At 45.5% G+C, this 18,710-nt stretch overlaps 2 protein-coding genes across 2 annotated transcripts; one reads left to right on the top strand and one right to left on the bottom strand.

Annotated features, from left to right (window-relative positions):
• The first annotated feature begins 3,905 nt into the window (after window positions 1-3,905).
• Window positions 3,906-6,445, top strand: LOC133146249 (inactive serine protease 35-like). Its single transcript, XM_061269717.1, has 2 exons — window positions 3,906-4,043; window positions 4,295-6,445. The coding sequence occupies exon 2, from the start codon at window positions 4,299-4,301 to the stop codon at window positions 5,553-5,555; it is 1,257 nt and encodes a 418-aa protein (XP_061125701.1). The 5' UTR covers window positions 3,906-4,043; window positions 4,295-4,298; the 3' UTR covers window positions 5,556-6,445.
• LOC133146248 (clathrin coat assembly protein AP180-like) lies at window positions 6,332-18,373 on the bottom strand. The gene is given in 21 exon segments (XM_061269716.1): window positions 6,332-7,350; window positions 7,464-7,562; window positions 7,641-7,712; window positions 8,388-8,449; window positions 8,570-8,650; window positions 9,412-9,480; window positions 11,227-11,337; window positions 12,506-12,520; window positions 12,632-12,705; window positions 12,902-13,032; window positions 13,112-13,124; window positions 13,948-14,021; window positions 14,503-14,544; window positions 14,642-14,746; window positions 14,749-14,765; window positions 14,842-14,953; window positions 15,024-15,117; window positions 15,188-15,290; window positions 15,472-15,547; window positions 15,622-15,764; window positions 17,872-18,373. Coding segments are annotated over 20 exon segments (1,611 nt in total). The 5' UTR covers window positions 18,002-18,373; the 3' UTR covers window positions 6,332-7,350; window positions 7,464-7,475.
• Window positions 18,374-18,710: the final 337 nt, after the last annotated feature.

Below are 18,710 nucleotides of genomic sequence, written 5' to 3'. Positions count from 1 at the left end.
TATCGTCATTGGCTCACGCCGCAACAATTTGGACTCAAGCGAGTGCAGTCGAGCATTGTGGCATTGCGTCCTCGCGCATTATTTATCAGGCCACGATCTTCGCTCTTGTGTCATTAATAATTGTGACGTGTTTGTAATCCTGTTCTTTTCCTGTTTAGAGAAAATTCTAGTTTGGTGTTTGAAATAGCCGTTGTCTGTTCTACATTTGCATTAAGCTAGCAAGGCCTTCCATCAGGCATCTCTTAGGAAAATACCCAGAATGTAATCACAAGTTCATACAGATTGAATCACAGCGCTTTGTCCAAAATGTTGATAACTTCTCTGCTCAATTCCCAACCATACTTCTTCCTGACTCATATCAGGCTTGGATGTCTTTCAAAAGAAATATTAAGACTTGCGGCAGACAGAGGAAAATATAGCCATAAAGTGGACAGCTTTGAATTGGCGGTTGGAGGTCAGGCCACTGTGACAACACAGCTGCTTTCCCTTGGACAGACTTCCATACTGGTCATTCCTCCCGTCCACGTATTGTGTGTTGAAGTGTCACACGCGCGGTGGTCTGCCCCAATGTTGTGCGCCGTAAGTCCAAAGTGAATGCACGACCGAGCAGAACTAATGGACCACACACGTGCGCACACTAAACAGACCTACAGCAGGCAAAGAATTACAAACATCCATCATTTGGCCTGTTTATTCTTTCAGTGGTATTTTTGTTTTCAGTTTAGTCATTTTCTATTCTTCTGTTTTGTTTTTGTTTTCTAACTAAGCTACAGAAGCTCTTATCTTTGCTTATAATGTATGTCGGGATAATGTCGCGTACGTGTGTTTCTTATGGTGCTGGATTTGAGTAGAAGAGAGGATGAGCCATGTCCAGAGCGTGAGGGGAGCAGCTGGGAATAAAATGAAGGCTGAGTCACCAACACTTAAGTCCACATGCTCTCTCTTTCTGCTGCAGCTGTTTTGACCCCATCTTGCTGCATTTGCTTTTTTTGTACTTGTTAGTTTTTAATTAACAAAACTGCTGTCTAGACTGTGGAATGCAACATCCAATGTACAGTGGAGCCTCGGTTTTCGACCACAATCCGTTCCAGAAGGCTGTTCGAGAAGTGAATCGTTCGAATTCCGCATCATGTTTTCCCATTACAAATAATGGGAGAAGATTCAATCCATTCCAAGCCAAAAAACGCTCTTTTAAAGCATTTTCTTCATTATTTTACACCATATACTGCATAAATAAGTGAGTAGGCAATGTATAAATAAAAAATATAAGTAATAAACTGAATTAATAGAGTAGGCTAGGCTGGGGAATGTATTACCGTATCTGCAGCAACTCGCTTGTGTGTTTCATTCTAATAGTAAAAGATATGTTTTTTAATTGTGAGGGAAAATAAAGCACATCAAAACATTTTTTTTATTTTTACCAATGAAAGACAAACTTTCAAAGATCATGTGAAAGAAAACAGCAAGAACGTTTTCTTAATTTCAAAAAACAAAAACAACCTGCAGAAATTCTAATGAAAGATAACATACAGTATACGTACTGTATCAAAGTTCGTATGCAGCAAAAACATTTTCTTTAATTTCAAAAAACAAAGAACAAAAAAACCCTGCAGCAATTCTAATGAAAGATAACATACAGTGTATCAAAGTTCGTATGGAGCAAAAAGAGCAAAAACATTTTCTTAGGTATTTTCACCCCAAAAAAAAAGGTTTATTGGTCCCCTCTCATAAAAACACGTCTGTAGGTGTTGTCACTCTCTTCAGTTGGAAAGACTCTTCCACTGGGTGTTCTTTCATTTTTTGCAAAGAACCTATCAAGTGTAACTTGTATTCAAGAGTTTTTTTATTAAGAATGTAATAACGAACGGAGTCAGTTGGCATGCGGGTCCTCTCGGCTAATCTCGCGAGGTTCGACAACCGAAATTATGTCCGACATCCGAAGCAAAAAAATCTCGAATTTTTTGTTAGAATACCGATTTGTTCAAGAACTGGGACGTTTGAAAACAAAGGCTCCACCTTACAGTAAATGGAGAAATTAATGATTGTAGTGCATTTTAGGTTCTTCCATTTTGTAGGTCATGTAAGTATAGATGTTGGGTCGATATTTAAAAGGTACTGACATAGGACTTTTTTCTTTTGCAGTAAATGACTGATTATACAATCCACCAGTCAATCGCAGGGCACGCATACTGTAGACCAGTGGTTCTCAAACTTTTTTCAATGATGTACCCCCTTTGAAATATTTTTTCAGCCAAGTACCCCCTGACCAGCGCAACACATTTCTTGTCAAAAAGAAAGAGGTACAGGATTGTCCCATCAGTGTTTGATTTATTAAAGTTAAACAACTTGTACCTGACAGATACATTTATGTTTCAAACATTGCATATAGAAACAAAAACGATAAACAGTAAACAGTGACCACCAAGAAGGCACAAACCCTTTCAAAACTCAAATACTGTATGCAGAACACTGCTAATTTATATTAATCTTTCTTGTAATAATCTCTTGCAAGAAAATAAAAATATACATCACTGAAAATGCGTTCACAAAAATAAATTAAGTTAATTATAAATAAATAATACCTTGTTTACAAAATAAATTGATAACCATATGATAAATAGAAATTTGCTCATATGATTTTGATTTGACAAGCATTGAACAGTGTTGAAGCTTGAATGAGCCTTTTGCACTCATACTACATTTTAGTGAGAAACATAGAGCTATGGTGAACGTTTTTTTGGCTTTAGCTACGAGCAAAGAAACCGCATAAGAAGCCTTCAGGGCTTTGGCTGATGTAGTGGAGGCTTTTCGCATTGTGTCTTGGGATGACTTGAAGTCAGAAAGTTTCCTCCTGAAGAAATCCGGTGGTTTACCAACATGGCAACCGTGTTTTGTGGTGAGATCCCGCTGGAGATGTGCCGGCTTCATGCTAGAGTTGGCTAATTTCTCCCCGCAAAAAAAGCACAGCGCTTTGGGTGGGTTACAACTTGTGGACGTAAATCCCATCAAACAATAGTCTTCCATGTACTGTCGATACTTCGTCGGCTCTGGCTTTGACTTCATTTTTACTTGTTTCTCCGTGTTTTCAACAGCAGCATCGCTGCTATGCTTTAGCCACATCTCCATGTTACAGTGCGTCATCAAGGCAACCGCAGGTGACTGCTATTGGTTTGTGGAGGGTCCGTTTATTAAGGATTAAAATTGAATACTGAATATAAAACATTTGTATTTCATCAAACTTTTTATAACTAATTCTCAAGACAATCAGGCTTACTGTTTTTTTCTTTCTTTCTTTTAATACTGGTATATATTTTTGTAAAATCTCACGTACCCCTGAAGTACCTCCACGTACCCCCAGGGGTACGCGTACCCCCATTTCAGAACCACTGCTGTAGCCAACCGCCGGACCATGTAAACTGTTCATATGACCTAACAAGCATCTTTTTTCCCCAAACAAGCATTTCTCATTTGTTCCACTGGACGCCCTCCAACCTAAACATTTATTCAGTGTCTTCATTAATTTGGTTTCCTGTGAGTGAAACTCTCCCAGCGAGAAAACAATCAATCCCAAGATATGATAACAAAACACAAGTTAGAATGAGATATGAATCAAGCTCAAACATATTAAATCCATGCGTGCAATAAATTAAATGTATTTTAATTGTTTACTCAATTGGTAGCACATCCGCCTCACAGTTAGGAGGGTGCGGGTTTGATTCCACCTCCGGCCCTCCCTGTGTGAAGTTTGCATGTTCTCCCCGGGCCCGCGTGGGTTTTCTCCAAACAGGCATAACTACTACAAACTACGCCCCACCTCCCCCCCTCCAAAAAAAATCATCATTTGTCTGCATGTGGCTCCACTATGTGATGTCCTACCCCCCTTCGCCTCCGCAGTGGGATGGAGAGTAGCGTAGAAATCTGTGAGGCTCCCCGCACAAAAGATTTGAAGGCTCTGGAAAAGATGGGACATCTGGACCGAGCGGCTTTGTAATCCGAAGAAGAATTTTACTGGAAGTGTTTTAGGCATTTTTGTCATATTTCAGGTGAGTTTTAACTTTGTCTTCTTTGCTTTTATCATTATTATTTTATTTTAGTATCCTGCATGATAATTCCTGGATGAGTAATGTTACTTATGTTATTTGCTAATGGGACCTTTTGTAATGTAATAGATGAATTGATCAGATGCTGTTACAAAATGTTCTTTTTGGCACCATCTGCTGCTGTTGCTCATTTGACATCAACGTTAAATTAATAATCGTGATATTACTTGACAACTTCATCTTCTGTTTTGTAGAGCCATGGGCCTCCTGGAGCTTCTTTGTCTGCTGCTCTACATGGCTGACGCTAGCAGCGATGTGCACAAGTGGATCGAGCAGAAGCTCCCGGTGCTGACAGAGAGGAAAACTGAACTTCAAGAGAAACCTCTCTTCAGAGGACCAAAAGGGGATGCGAAGGGAGGCAAAGCTCAGAGACTCTGCGGTATTGAGTGTCAAAGTGGCCTCCCACCCTCAAACCCGAGCGAGCAAGAGAGGATTCTAGGATACGAGACGATGCGCGACAACGGAACGTGCACGCGCACCGACATCACCTTGCAGGGTTTGAATGCCACAGGAGCGGCCCCGTGCATTTCGTTGCCTACCCGCGGAAAACGGCAGGTTTACGGCCCCGACGGTCGCTTCGTCATCTCCGACTGGCATTACGCCACCAATTACCCTTTCGCCGCGGCGGTGCGCCTCTCCGCGGGATGCTCCGGGGTACTGGTTTCCCCCAGGCACGTGCTCACGGCAGCAAACTGCATCCATGATGGCAGTTACTATCTGGAGAGCGTGAAAAGTCTGAAAGTAGGAGTGCTGCAACTTAAAAACAAAAGGAGTAGGCGGAGGCCGAGGGCCGCAAGAAGAAACAGACAAAAAGAAGAGATGACGCATGGAGAGATGAATAGAACTGATGCAGGAAAAGACGACAGGAGGACTTGGCAGGTGGGAATCGGTCGCACTGGAAGGCAGCCTGTATTCCGCTGGATAAGAGTCAAACAAACTCACATCCCTCAAGGATGGATCCGCTCGAAGAACTCCACCAACTCCGTGGCCCCAAACTACGACTACGCCCTCCTGGAACTGAAACGAGCTGTCAAGCAGAAGAAGTTCATGGAGATCGGCGTGGCACCCCGCACCTCCCCCCCGACCCGAATCCACTTCTCGGGCTACGACGAAGACGAAAGCCCGATGGCCACCCGCAGGGGAGAGAAGGTGGTCTACCGCTTTTGCTTGGTGGTGAAGGAGTCCGACGATCTGATGTACCAGCGCAGCGACGCTCGGTCGGGCGCTGACGGGGCGGGGGTTTACGTCCGTCTGAGACAAGGGGGTGGGAAAGGGAAGTGGCGGAGGAGAGTGATCGGCGTGTTCTCGGGTCACCGGTGGGTGGAAGTTGACGAAGGTGAGCAGAGGGACTTCAACGTGGCGGTGAGGATCACCCCCGCCAAATATGCGCAAATCTGCCACTGGATCCACGGAGACCCCAGGCACTGCAAGACTCTGAAATTCAAATGTTGCTAAAAAGTCCAACCATTTACGACCGCGAAATTCTGACAGATAATGTGACACGCCGTGAGGGTCGTTTGGGTGATTTGTATTTTATTGCAGTGGTCCCCAACCTTAAATGTGCCACGGACCGTTTACATGTCAGAAATATTTTTGCGGACCGGCATTTATATGAATAAATAATACATTTATATAAATAAATAAATAAATAATACATTTATAATAAATATATAAATACGATGAAATAAAATGATACGACTGACATAAAAACAAGTACAAATGACAAAAATAAAACTCACCATTACGTTGAATTAGGGGGAGCACTGAGTCGAGCCGGTCCCATCTAGACGTAATCGGAGACAATGACACCCGAAGTGATTAAGTTTTGTCTTTTATTGCAGGCTGCTTGGTCTTGGTCTTGAAGCAGTTTTGAATGCTTCATTGCCTGGTTAGTTAGCCTGTCGCCACATATTAGCTTTGCGGGCTCAACTGGGGAAACATGTCAAGTGACCGGGACGAGTGTCTTGACCTGAATTAATTGATCGTCGATAAAAAAAAAATTCTGTGCGGCTTGGCGGCCCGGTACCAAGTGACCCAAGGACCGGTGCCGGTCCGCGGCCCGGTGGTTGGGGACCACTGTTTTATTGTATCTCATCGCAGGACTTGCATGCAGGTTAAAGGTGAGGGGGGGGGATGGGTAAATATTAGGGCAGAACATCATTAATTCAAAGTCTCTCTCCCCAGCCTCCAAGAAATACAATCTTCATAATACTGAACATAATCTATCCGCATTGTCTATGTGAATGTCATTCTTGCTTTTATTTTATTTTTTTCTTTCAACATGTAATTGTCACAATGAATTAAGTTACAGTCACTTTTTGAAATAAACAACACATAACATCTAGCGTATACGTGAGTGCTTTACACGCCGCTTCCCAATCAGCAAATGTTCCTGATGCCAACCAATTGCATGCACAAATGCAAGTAACTTCAATATTATTTCATCCCCAGGCACTCGACACCAGTAGAGGGCGTCACGTCAAACAGCCAGCAATTATTTTAAATGAATACTGCCTCTACAAAACTGACAGGTATGTTTTTTGTTTACATCTACATGCTTACCCCCCCCCAGATATGTAACTAAAATATATGGTACTTTGTCTTCAAAATAAAGAAAATAAGTCATCTATCATTAAAATGCATATGTTAATTTGTGCGCAGATCTCGGCACGTTTCCGTAGAATCCCAAAGTAATAATAAAACCGTGGATGACGTTGCATGTTTTTCACGACCAATAGGGAGCGTGAGTGGGGAAGCTTGACATACTTGAAGGTACAACCATCACACACACACACACACACACTTAGCTCGGTATTAGCTGGGACGACGGGGAGTTAGCTCAGTATTAGTTGGGACGATGAAGGAGGCGGGTTGGCCAGTCAAGATACACACACCAAAACACAGTCCACATTGAACAACACGCTCCTCGTCTGGCAGATGCGCAGGGAAACCACCAGACCATTGCATTCAAGTCCAGAATAGTTTTCCATATGCATTCTTTCTTTGTTGTTCTTTTTCTTTGCCCCTCCCCCCTAGCAGTAATATATTAAGTAGAGTTTAACACTGATTTACACCCACACACACCCCCACACACACACACGTAAAACTATGTGTTCTGTATCTAGGGTTCACATTTACAGTTGTGCTACAACAGTACATCATGGGGGCGGAGGTATGGGGGGGTCTTCGAGGGGTTGCGGCCTCTAGATGGGGGGGGGGGGGGAGTGCAGACATCCGGAGCGCCAAACACCTGTAACGATAAGTTCAAACACAGTTCGGAAATAATATTCGGCTCTTGATAGTCTCTAAAAAAATTAGCTGGAATTCATATCTAGGTGTGTGTAGACGACAGCGTACCTTTACCTATGTGTCTGCCTACATGAAGTCCTTGATGTTAAGGTCATCCAGAGCGTTCCTGGGCGGGGGAGGCTTTCTGGGGCTCTGGGTCATTCCAGGAGACATCTGCATACACACGCCCCGCTCACAATCAGCAATGGCGTCAAGCGGACTTTACCTGGACAGATCTAGGAGCTGGGTTACCGGGGCGTTGGCGGCGGGGAAGCCCGGTCTAACCAAATGCATCATGGGAGCTCCGGCACCCGGTGCCCCGGGCTTTTCAACAAGACACACACAACAGGCGACGCTAAGACACCGGCGCCGCATTTAAACAGGGGCCAAGTCATGAACAAGAACAACAATACAAAATGGCAGACAACAAATATAGTAGCTACTGATTCGAACAGAGCCTGACTGTGTGTGTGACACCTAAAAAGGGGGTTGGGGGAAATCAGCGTCCAACAGCATTACTGGACTGGACTTGTGCTCTTACCATGGTGTAGCCTGGGTGAATCCCCATAAATGGAGGACCACCCATGGGTGCTGGCTAGAGGTGTAGAGGGGAGGGAGAGGAGGCGGAGTTGGGGTCACTACATGTAGGACAAAAACAATGACAGACGCACAGCAACGAAAAGTGACACACGACACAAACTTAAAACTGTAATATGTGTCAGTATGCTTAATCTTTACTAGCATTAGCATGTTAGCATGCAAGTGCCATGCCTTTTTGCTTTATTTTTACATTTCTTTTTTCACCAGCTGTCCATCATTTGGCCTTTTAATCACTCAAGCACATAAATCATCCTCAAAATGATTTGTGAAGTCATGTGGTGTTTTTTTTCTGTTTGCTTCTCTTTAGTGGGTGACGGTGAGCCAGATGAAGGCAACGCGGCTCGGTACCGCCATGCGGCTCCACGCCATGCTCACACGTAAGACACAGACAACATTTACCATGGGGGCACCCCAGCTGGGGGGAGCTACCTGAGGAGCCGCTGGAGATCCCATCGTCAGATCTGACTCAGCAAGAAAGAGCAAAAGACACAATGAGGTAATGCAAAATTTTTGGTCGTCTTTAACGTACCACGCACAAACTTGAGATACGACAATGCTATGACTCAAAAAGGACTACTTACTACTCGCCATGTTAGCCATGTCAACATCACCCGCCTGGGGGGTCAGGGTGGGCTTCATTACCTCTCCTAAGCCACCAAAAGCTACAGGGAGGGGAGGGGGGAGGATTGCAGGGGGGAGGGATGGGAGATAGAGACATTAGCCAGTCTTGCAACACGCTACAGTACGATTCGGGTGTCGCCATGACAACCCATTACTGTTGCCAGGACGACAGAGGGAGGACAGCTTTTAAGGGGAATTGAAGTGACGCACTAAGATGAGTGGATGCCTACAGCAAACAAAACAAATATTACAGACTATACAAATTGTTGTAATGTTTTGAGGATTTATAGATTCACACTGGCTGCATCCGTTTGTCTGTGTACATTATGTGTCTAATTGTCTCCGTCTGCGTAGTTTGTATGCGCGTGTGTGTTCTTAATTTTATAATTATTTCCTAATTATGTTTTTGTGTTTATGCTTGTGTGTTTACAGGGGGGAGGCCAACAAGGCTCTCCGGCACTGCAATGCAGCACTAGCACGGCCGCGCGTCAAGAGAAGCAAGGGCAGGAAACTCACCGAGTCAAACGGCAGGAAGCAAGCAATGAGCCAGCCCGAGCGTCACAGGCGGGAGAGACGAGCGAAGCAGGGGAGAGAACAAAATGAGAGCCGGCGAGGGAGAGCCAAAAGTAAGAAAAACTGGGGGTGATGAAGTGAGACAAAAAAGGCCTCGAAGCTACACACTTGTTTGTGTTCTGGTTACCATGGTGACCAGGTGCTTAATTGACAAGGAATTCCCAGTGATGCAGCTTTCCATCCCCAATGTGTCATATATCCATGAAATGAGATGCTATGGTTCTTTTACCTGAGATGAGTTCTGCTCCAGGGGTGGCGACAGCGGCTGCTGGTGCATCTCCTCCTCCTCCAGTGGACTCTGTCGGTTCAACCGAACAGAGCCACACAAAACGTCATATCCATCGCAGCATTGAGGAAGAGGAAATGTCAGCCTGCGTGACTCACACTATGTATTTCCAACAAATGAGTGTTAGACAGGGCCGATGGTGATAGACACTCAAAATTTTTGTTTGAATGAGTAAGCCAGCTTCAAAATCTATTTTGCTATTAATAGGCGATACACACAATGTATTGGGGGAAAAAAAAAAAAGAAACTCATTGAGCCTCACTCTTAAGTTTGACATCTCCATCGTGTGAAGCTACCCACCACAAAACAGGCTCAGGATGTCTCTGCTGTCAGTTTTGGGTGGGGGCGCAGAGGAACAGATGGGTGAGATGGATGAGGAGTCGAATAAATCCGCTGGGGGGGGGGGGGGGGGGTGAGGGAGGAAGTTGTGGAATGACATTCACATTATACAATCATCCCGATACACACCGTATTTATGTCGTTTGTAGAACATGCTCAAGAGCAAAGTGCTATTATTAAAAATAATTCATTCATCTTTTCAAGGCCACCATGTAACACAGCAAAGCAGGAAGTGAGAGCACACCAGAGGAGACGGCACGTGCGTAAAGGAGGGGTACCTGCCGAAAACAAGTCAACTGCGGCCGTGGCATTTGCCTGGGTGTCTGCCTTCGGTGCAAAGAAGGCTACAAACACAGCCAAAATGCTCAAACGTAACAGCAGGCAAGTCGAGTTCTTCCTTGAGTCCTTGCATTCATTCATCATCCAGCCAGTTGCAGTGGCGGGCGGTGCATTTGCTAATCGGGCCTTCCAAACCTGACTCTTAGTATTAAATATAATATAATATATTGCATCACAAGTGTAGAAACTATCAATAATTAACACCAAAAATAACCATGCTGAGGCACAATGTTGAATTGATTGGAGAACCTTCATTTTATCGAACAACCACCACAAGTGCATTGGCGCATCTTGTGGCAAATTTATGAACAATTCCATGGAGCAAATCAGAATCTGAATTTAGCTTGTCAACTTAGGTGAGTGTTTGCACCGCCCGCCTTTGAATTCAGGCAACAACTTGCATCACGAGAGCCGAGTAACACACACACGCACACGTCCGACATTTTACCGCTGAAAAGATCGGTGGTAGCTATTGGCGCCGAAACGGTCGCCGTGGTGATGGTGGTGCTGGAAGTGGAGGTGAAGATCGACGATGGGGAAGGGGAGGGCAGCACCGAGCTAAAACACGAGTTGCCCACATCGAAAAGGTCGAGACCCAAAGACGCTGCGGCCGTAGTGCCCCCGTCCGAGGGTGCAAAGGGGTCTTGTAAGAAGTGATGGGGTGGAAATGCGGATGTGATTTTAGTGATGTCAGATGTAAAAAAAATAAAAAAATAAAAATAAAAAAAACACACACACACACAAAATGGAGGTCATAAAATCTGACATGAAGCAAAACCAATGGCAACACCCCACTTGACGAGACTGCAAAAGTAGATCCGACTTGACACCTGCCTGTATCCTTTTGTTACACGGACGTGTGAAGACGAGAGTGGGAAGTGCATTGTGTTCCGTCTCCAAGGCAACAAGGGAAGCACAGACTGCAGCATTGTTAAATTAACCCTCAACGCTTTCGGGACAATTGCTTGGAAACACTTTGTGGGCTCTTGCTAGTGTGCTAGCCATAACATATTGAAGGCTTCCTACCCCAATCAGCCAATCAATTATCTATCATCCTAAACATAACATTGAATCACCCACCGGCTGCAGCTCCGGCGACAGGGGCGGTGGGTGTAGCTGCGGTTCCGCCCTCAGCTGCCGCGGCGGAGGCCTCGGTGGTGGCGGCGTCCGCGGCGGGCGTGGCGAAGTCATCTGAGGTTATCCCCCCACACGAAAAGAAAAAACAGAAGACCAAATGAGATGCAGAAGAGAGGAAAGAAAGACAAAAGCAGTTTCTGGCCTCGGACACAAAGGTGGACAGACGATTGGGAGCACAGACAGGGAGGCAATCTCACATTACGAGACAAACAGTAGTGGCTCCGCACACGGTGATGCCACGGGGCAGGTTTGATAGACGGACGGGCAGCAAAAAGCAGGTCTATCATTTTACGTGTCTATGAAAAGCGTTTGAAAAGTGATTTTTAGATTACAGCTTGTGAATTTGAGCTACTTACTCACTAGAAAGCTAGTTGAGGACAAATACGAGCTGTAATTGAAATATGTCTGCGCATGCATCTAAGCGTGGCATCACATCACTAGACGGGTTCTTGTGGGGGGGGGGGGATGAGCTTCCCTGAGAGGATGTCAAGTAGGCAACCCTGCTCGGTGGAAGCCCACTAACCTCCTAACAGATCCATATTGGTGGCGCCAGGGGAGGTGGCGGCCGCCGTGCTACTGTGAGGAGCTAGAGGGACTCCAGCTTCTGGCGCGGCGGGGGCAGGCGTGGAATCGACGGCGGCAGGGGAGGGGGTGGCGGCCTCTGCAGCCAGAGCGGGCTCGGCTAGCAAGGAATCGCCCATTTCTGAGGAAAGGGGTGAAGGGGTTGTGCGAGGGGGGGGGGGGTTGCAGACCCCAAATAAAGTAAAGCCACCCCATGTTGAGCGGGTAGAAAATTCCAATAAAGCCCAATTAAGCAAAGCAAAATTCCAGTCAACAATTTTCCAAAGGAGTCGACCCCGTTGTTGTAAACCAAATTCAGACAATGGAGGATGTGGAGGGAGTAGGAAGAAAGAGACACAAGAACAAGACCACTGAGACTAAAAGCGATCGTCAAACAAGGAAGTCAGCGAGACACATTGAGAGTCGAACGGGACCCGGAACACACTAGAAAAACATTGGCAGAACATTTAGACTTGAACAGCGGTGGGCCGTGCTTTTGGTACCTGGGATTTACTCAATTAAATCAATATCGCAACAATCATGAGATGAAAAGAATAAACTACTGTGAATAAATAACGTTGCTTCTGATTGTGATTCAGCCAGGAAAGCCCCGACTTGGAAAAACAGAAGCACCACGTGCAAAATAAGGATGAAAACTCACCTGATCCGAGAAGGTCTGTGGAAAGAACAACACAAGTCGTCAATTTTTTTTTTTCTACTACTTAATGATCTGCCATTCCTTAAATTCAGTCTTTTAGTTTTCAGAGTGACCATGGTGGGATCTTACCTCCCCAGGACGTGGGGCCTGCGGATGCTGCTGGCGGGCCAGAAGAGGACAGAGGATCCAAGTCCAACAAGGAACTGGATTAAAAGTAGAAATGTTTTTGTACCTGGCTGTGAGCGTTGTTTGTAAGTGTTGCTGCACCATGTGTGTTAAACTAGAAGTCGCAGGAAGGTGTAGAATCACTGTAACATTTATGCTAATTTCTGCTAGCCCATGTATGGCATTTTGCCTTACATGTTAGCATTAAGCTCAAGGAATGAAGCTGCTACGTACTCTTCCGCTGGCTCGGGTGCAGCCGGAGCGGCAGCGGCCGCGCTCTCCCCAGGTGGAGGCTGCAGTGCCGGGACGGCGTTTGACGATTTGGCCGGAGTCGAAGTCGGAGACACGTTGTTTGTGGGAGAACCCTGCGACGTACGCAATCACGCTTGCGGTCAGACACAAGGATGAAGCAAAAGTAGAAATCAGTAGAAATGTGCGGCTTACCTTAGTCGGAGACCTAATAGAATCAAATAAAAAAAGGGAAAGCACTTAGTGTGAAAAACGCACTTCAGTAACAAAATTATGAATGGGATGAATGCTACAATTCAAAACTTGATCATGTGACCATATGAAGGGTTCATCCCAATGTCAATAATTTGGCTTTGTGCTCAAATGAATAAACTTCTTCATATTTTGCAGGCTGGTCTGGAAGAATTTAGTCGGATTTTATATGCTGTATATTATTTAGAACACAAAAACATGCAAAATAATTCACATAAATTTTTAATTGTGAATACATTTTGAATAAATCAACCCATTGGGATCATTAAAAAAAAATCTAAATATTTGTATAAATGTGTTGCAATATTTGTATAAATATAGTGCATTGAATGGAAAACAGGTTAAATCTTTTGGCTAAATTCTTGCGAGACCACATTGCATTATGATTCATATGGCACTCTCTTATCGCATGTGTGTCTTGTAGACTTCACACATGCGGTCAAAACAACACCAACAGTCTTGTCAGGTGGGCTACTAATTTCATATCTATTCCCACGGGATCACCTGCTTGGTTCCCATGTGAATAAAAAAAAAACAAATAGAGTAACAATCAAAGAGGTCGAGGTTGCTGAACCCCAAAGCCAATATTTATGCTCACCCTTCACTGGTGATCCCAAATGAACGAAAAGGGGGATAAAAGATAGCAAGGATTAAAGGAAAATTAAAGACAGCCATCAAGCCTCATTGGTTCTTTCATAGATGGACACTTTCTGGCTCAAAAACTATTTTGCAAGCTTTATTGGGACATTTTCATGAACGGACATGAAAGCGCAGCTTACCCCTTCTTGCCACCCTTGACGTCCTCTAGGCCATTCATGTGCGTTTCCAGAGACTCCAGGATACTGCTGGGGGCCTAACGCATGGAAACGACACATAAAATAAATGAAATAACTGATTGTGAAGGCTCTGGGGAGATTTGATTGTAATAGCAACACATCTGATTGGACAAAAAAAGAATCCTACATCCACACACAGCAGTCAAAACACAAAATATTAGAAATTAGCTTTTAACGTCCCGCCGCTGAATACAATGTCCAACTACCGTGACATGTTTTTTTTGAAGACTACAAACACACCAGCCGGTGTGTGTCTGGCTCGTGTGTCAAACGCGATTAGGCCCAGCATGCTGACACGGCATCCTGCGAGCAGGCACTCGGCCATCGCTACGGTTACCGGCTCCTCCTCTGGAGGTTTAAACGGACAGTCATCGTCGTCCGAGTCTGCCAGGTCCACCACCACGTTGGGGTGGAGACACTGGGAGTGGAGGGGGCGGGGGTCAAGGTGGCGGGTGAGAAGTGGCAAGTGTCTAATACATGCGTTTCGGAGTAACTTACATAGTTAATGTCGGGGATGTCATTTTTGTCAACTCCAACGGTCTGAAGAAAGAAAAAAAGTTTTGTTATATCGTCAGTGTAGCCGTGTTGCTGCACCGTTTGTGTTCAAATAGATCACCCGTGGCATGTTAGCAAATACCTCCGCCAGCTTCATGAACTCCCCGATTTTAGTCACCCGGGTCAGGAACCTCTTGTAGATCTCTAACGCTTCCTTACAGTCGCTCTTTTTCTACAGTCGCTCTTTTTCATCTTGAAATATTTTTCTGTATCAAAACAAAATAGTTACAATCGTGGAATTTGCACACACTCGGGTTGTTTTTGTCTCGTTTCCAAACGGACCCAACATGTTGATGATGCCATCGTTGTAGGATGCAAAGAGCTTGACCAAGTCCTTGAAGAGCAGCAAGAAAGCGGCATTGATGATGCCGTTGTTCAGCTCCTTAGGATGAACCTGACACCGAACGGGTAAGACAAAAATAATTACTAAAAGCCGCCAAAGATGTGAAATCGTAGCAACTCACGTCAAACTCCAGAAGCGTGTCAATCTGAGTCTGCAAGACGGGCATGCCCTTCAAGAGCTTCTCCGTGGTCATGGTTCTCATCACCCCCTCGGCCCTGCTCGGCAAACACACTTGAAATCAAGTCGGCGCATTGAAAGAGGGCGCGGTCGCCGACGCCGTCGTACCCTTTCTTAACTCGAGTGAAGTCGAAAGCCATCTGGCGGTAGGCGAAGGCTTTTTCATTCAGGTAGCGGCCGTACCGTCTGATGAACGTGGACATGTCGTAGCCTTCGAAAGAGAGGCGAGAATTTCAATGATTTGTTTCTAAAAAACACTGTTTTTCACCGTTTTCCTATTCCTGACTTTTGGGGGCGTGGCTAACCTTTGGCTACTTTAGCGTCAGCGCATAACGCATAGAACAAATGTGGATAAACGGTGTTTCACTGTTGCCCAAACATGTTGTTTTTACCATTCGAGCCAGTTTTGTCAATGAAGTTGCTGAGGTTAAAGAGTGAAGTCCTGGAGGCCAAGTACTGGATGAACCTCTGCAAAAGAAAGGAGAGCATTTCAAAAGCAGCACAGAGTTTTGCGTAAAGGACGCGGACGAAGGTGTACCTACCTCATTGCCGTGCACGCACATGTGGTGGGTGGTGACCAGGGCCTTGAAGACCACCACCCAGCTGGCATTGGTGGCCCGCTCGAAAAGTGTGTCGGCCATCTGCGGGATGTTCACGTTGGTGGTGTTGGTGGCCGACACCAGGTCTGCAAAGGCAAAAAGATTTTCATTTGATGCCTCGATAGTGCTCCCTACAAAGTCAGCAAAATTACAAATGACGTGACTTTTGAAGTGTACCTAATGTTGTGTCTGGCAAGTACATATGTACAGTTATGAGCATCTCGAAGGCCGTGACATTGACGTCAGCAAAAAGGCGAGCATCAAGTATTGGCTTTGTTGATGGAAGTGGCCGAAGGCCGTTCGACAGAGCGGACCTGGCCTTGGCCTCGCCAAAAAAGATCAGCCCAACTCAAGTGTAGACGCACACAGTTGTGGACAATCACTAAATGTTTTTTAGGGCACCCGCACGTCACTCTCGCTATTTCCATGTCGACGCTGTTGACAGTTGACATGCAAATGGCTGACCTCCGCGTCCAGCCCAAGCACTGGCCGCTTAAGTAATCTCATAAGTCGTCTCTTCAACGACTCCGTTCAAACATGCACGCGGTCGACTTAACCACACGTTACCAAGCCCTTTAGTAAACAAAACTCGATAATAAACTTGCTAATGAGTTCACATGAGCTATAGAAGAACCAGTCTTACCCCCGCTACTCACCCGCACCGCTTCTACGCAAACTGGCACTCAAGTATACAATATCCCCATAATAAACTTGGACCGGCACGCTCCATTATAAGCCATAGTACAAGATGATCCCCAAAGACTTGGCGTGACTCAAGCGCGTCACCACGCGCTGTTCTAGCCACTCCAAAAAAAAAAAAACATAACGGTGAAAAACAGATCAAAAAAAACAACAATTAAAAAATGGTTGAAAGCTCAAGTATGCCGTCGTATTCTGACACGTGTTCCTCCATTATCTTTAAACATAGAGACTGTCTATGTCCGGGTTCTCTTAATAATGTACATCTGAATGCGTGTGTCGTCATGGTGATCCTACAGAGTTCTTATTAGCAAGATAGCATCACGCCGGTCAGTGCAAGACAAACGGAAATTGTGTAGTGATGGTGATGGTGCTGAGCCTGGCAATTTTTAGGTTCAGTTTGAAGATGTGGCAAGAAAAGCAATCCAACATTGTCGCCTTTTGTAGTGTAAATAATGCAGGGCAGCATTGGCCGATGAGTGAATTATTCACAAGGGGAGCGGATCACAATGGAAGACGCGAGAGCACAAGTGGCAGTAAAGATCAGAGCAAAAACCTTCACACACACGCATCATGTCTGTCCTGCCAGACCAAAATTGGGGGGCAATTTTCATCAATTCCATGACAACAGTAGATATAAATAGTTGACACGGCCGTGTTTACATGCAAAGGTTTTGCCGATGTAAAGAAGAAGAAAAAATTAGACCATGATAAATTAGGTCAAAACTTTTTCCACCACTGGTGTGATGCATAACAACATGACTAATAAAAAAAATCTTAAGGGGTAGAGTCAGAAAGAACAAATCTAAAAAAATTCAAACTGACATTAAAAGACATTAATTAAAAGTACCCTTAACAAACTTGAGATGTTCTCGTGGGCTTTCCGTGACAAAGCAAGTTTTTTGTGAAAATTACTATTATTATAATGGAAATAGTTTGCTTACTTAAATACAGCACAACAGTACGCAGAGAAAATACACGTAATAAATACAGATTGGTTCAATCTTAAATTGAGCAGCGATCTTGGCCTCGCATCAAAAAAAACCCGTAAATCAGTCAACTAGTGCAGATGCTACAAGCTAATTGCTAACATGCCTGCATGCAATGCTGACTTCTTATTTGTCTCCATGACGACAAGGACATGTTGTGTGTTTATGTAGTTGTGTTCCTCTGAGCCTTGGCCATTGTGCCTGCTAAATCATCCTTACTGGTTCTTTGCCACATTTGCGTGCGCACGCCCGCATGCAGCAAAAGGGCCTGCCTGCCTGCCTGCCTGCCTGCCTGTCTGCCTGCCTGCCTGCCTGTCTGCCCGCCCGCCCGCCCGCCCGCCTGCCTGCCTGCCTGCCTGCCTGCCTGCCTGCCTGCCTGCCTGCCTGCCTGCCTGCCTGCCTCCCTGCCTGCCTGCCTGCCTCCCTGCCTGCCTGCCTCCCTGCCTGCCTCCCTGCCTGACTAAACGGGGCACGCGCCTGACTAAACTGGGCACGCAATACTCACACTCCAGGTGCTTCTTCTTGGGCGCCATCACTTCGTGCGTTGTAGCCTTACACACGGCCCTGGCCATGTCCGAACCCGTCAGCTGGTACTGGGCCGCAGCGATGCGGTCCGTGAGCGTCTGACCCGACATTTGGACCCCCTTATCTGGAATGCTTAATAAAAAAATAAAATAAAATAATCGATCTAGCTGCACGGCAAACGAGCCTGTGACCTTCTCCCTGTATAGATGGAAAAACAGCCCCAAGATGATTGATGGGTCATCGAACGGAGCTTTTTAAGGGATAAAAAGAGCTTTTGCCGGCTTAAATATACGCGATGTACGCTTTTCAGCACCGTGGACAGCTCAGGAGTCTCTTGGTTACGTAACAAGCCGCTATTCCCTAGCCTTGCAATCGTTCCAAACAACACGCGCAATCTTTCCTTTTTGGATTGAAATCAACGCTCCATAGGTGCGTTATCCGCTTCGGATTATTCCTTCCAATCGTCCAAAATGTGCGGCGCTTTTCTGCGGCATCGAATGCGCAAAAAAAAAAAAATGGAGGCGGAGGAGGAGCAAAGAAGCCACGACGGAAATCCCTATGCACCTACCCTTACGCTCATTTATTTATTCTCTATCAGTATGGCCCAACCGCCACCGGGTACTTGGACATGGGTTGTTGACACACGGACCAGCCTGTCTCTTAAAGGGGAGGACACACGAGTGACAAGCCAACAGGCTTATCCATCCGGCCATTTATTATCTGCAGCAATTTTTCCTCACAAAGGATCAATAAATCACCCTCACGTGGGTTCAGCACGACTGAATCAAAACTAACATCAGAGATATTGTCAACATACTG

This window comes from Syngnathus typhle, linkage group LG22, assembly GCF_033458585.1.
Source record: "Syngnathus typhle isolate RoL2023-S1 ecotype Sweden linkage group LG22, RoL_Styp_1.0, whole genome shotgun sequence".
Classification (NCBI taxonomy): Eukaryota; Metazoa; Chordata; class Actinopteri; order Syngnathiformes; family Syngnathidae; genus Syngnathus; species Syngnathus typhle.
The sequence above is the reverse complement of the archived record's forward strand: the minus strand, read 5'-3'. Positions and strand labels throughout refer to the sequence as shown.

Coding starts and splice junctions, on each gene's coding strand:
- LOC133146249 (XM_061269717.1), top strand. CDS start 4,299: ATGGGCCTCCTGGAGCTTCTTTGTCTGCTGCTCTACATGGCTGACGCT.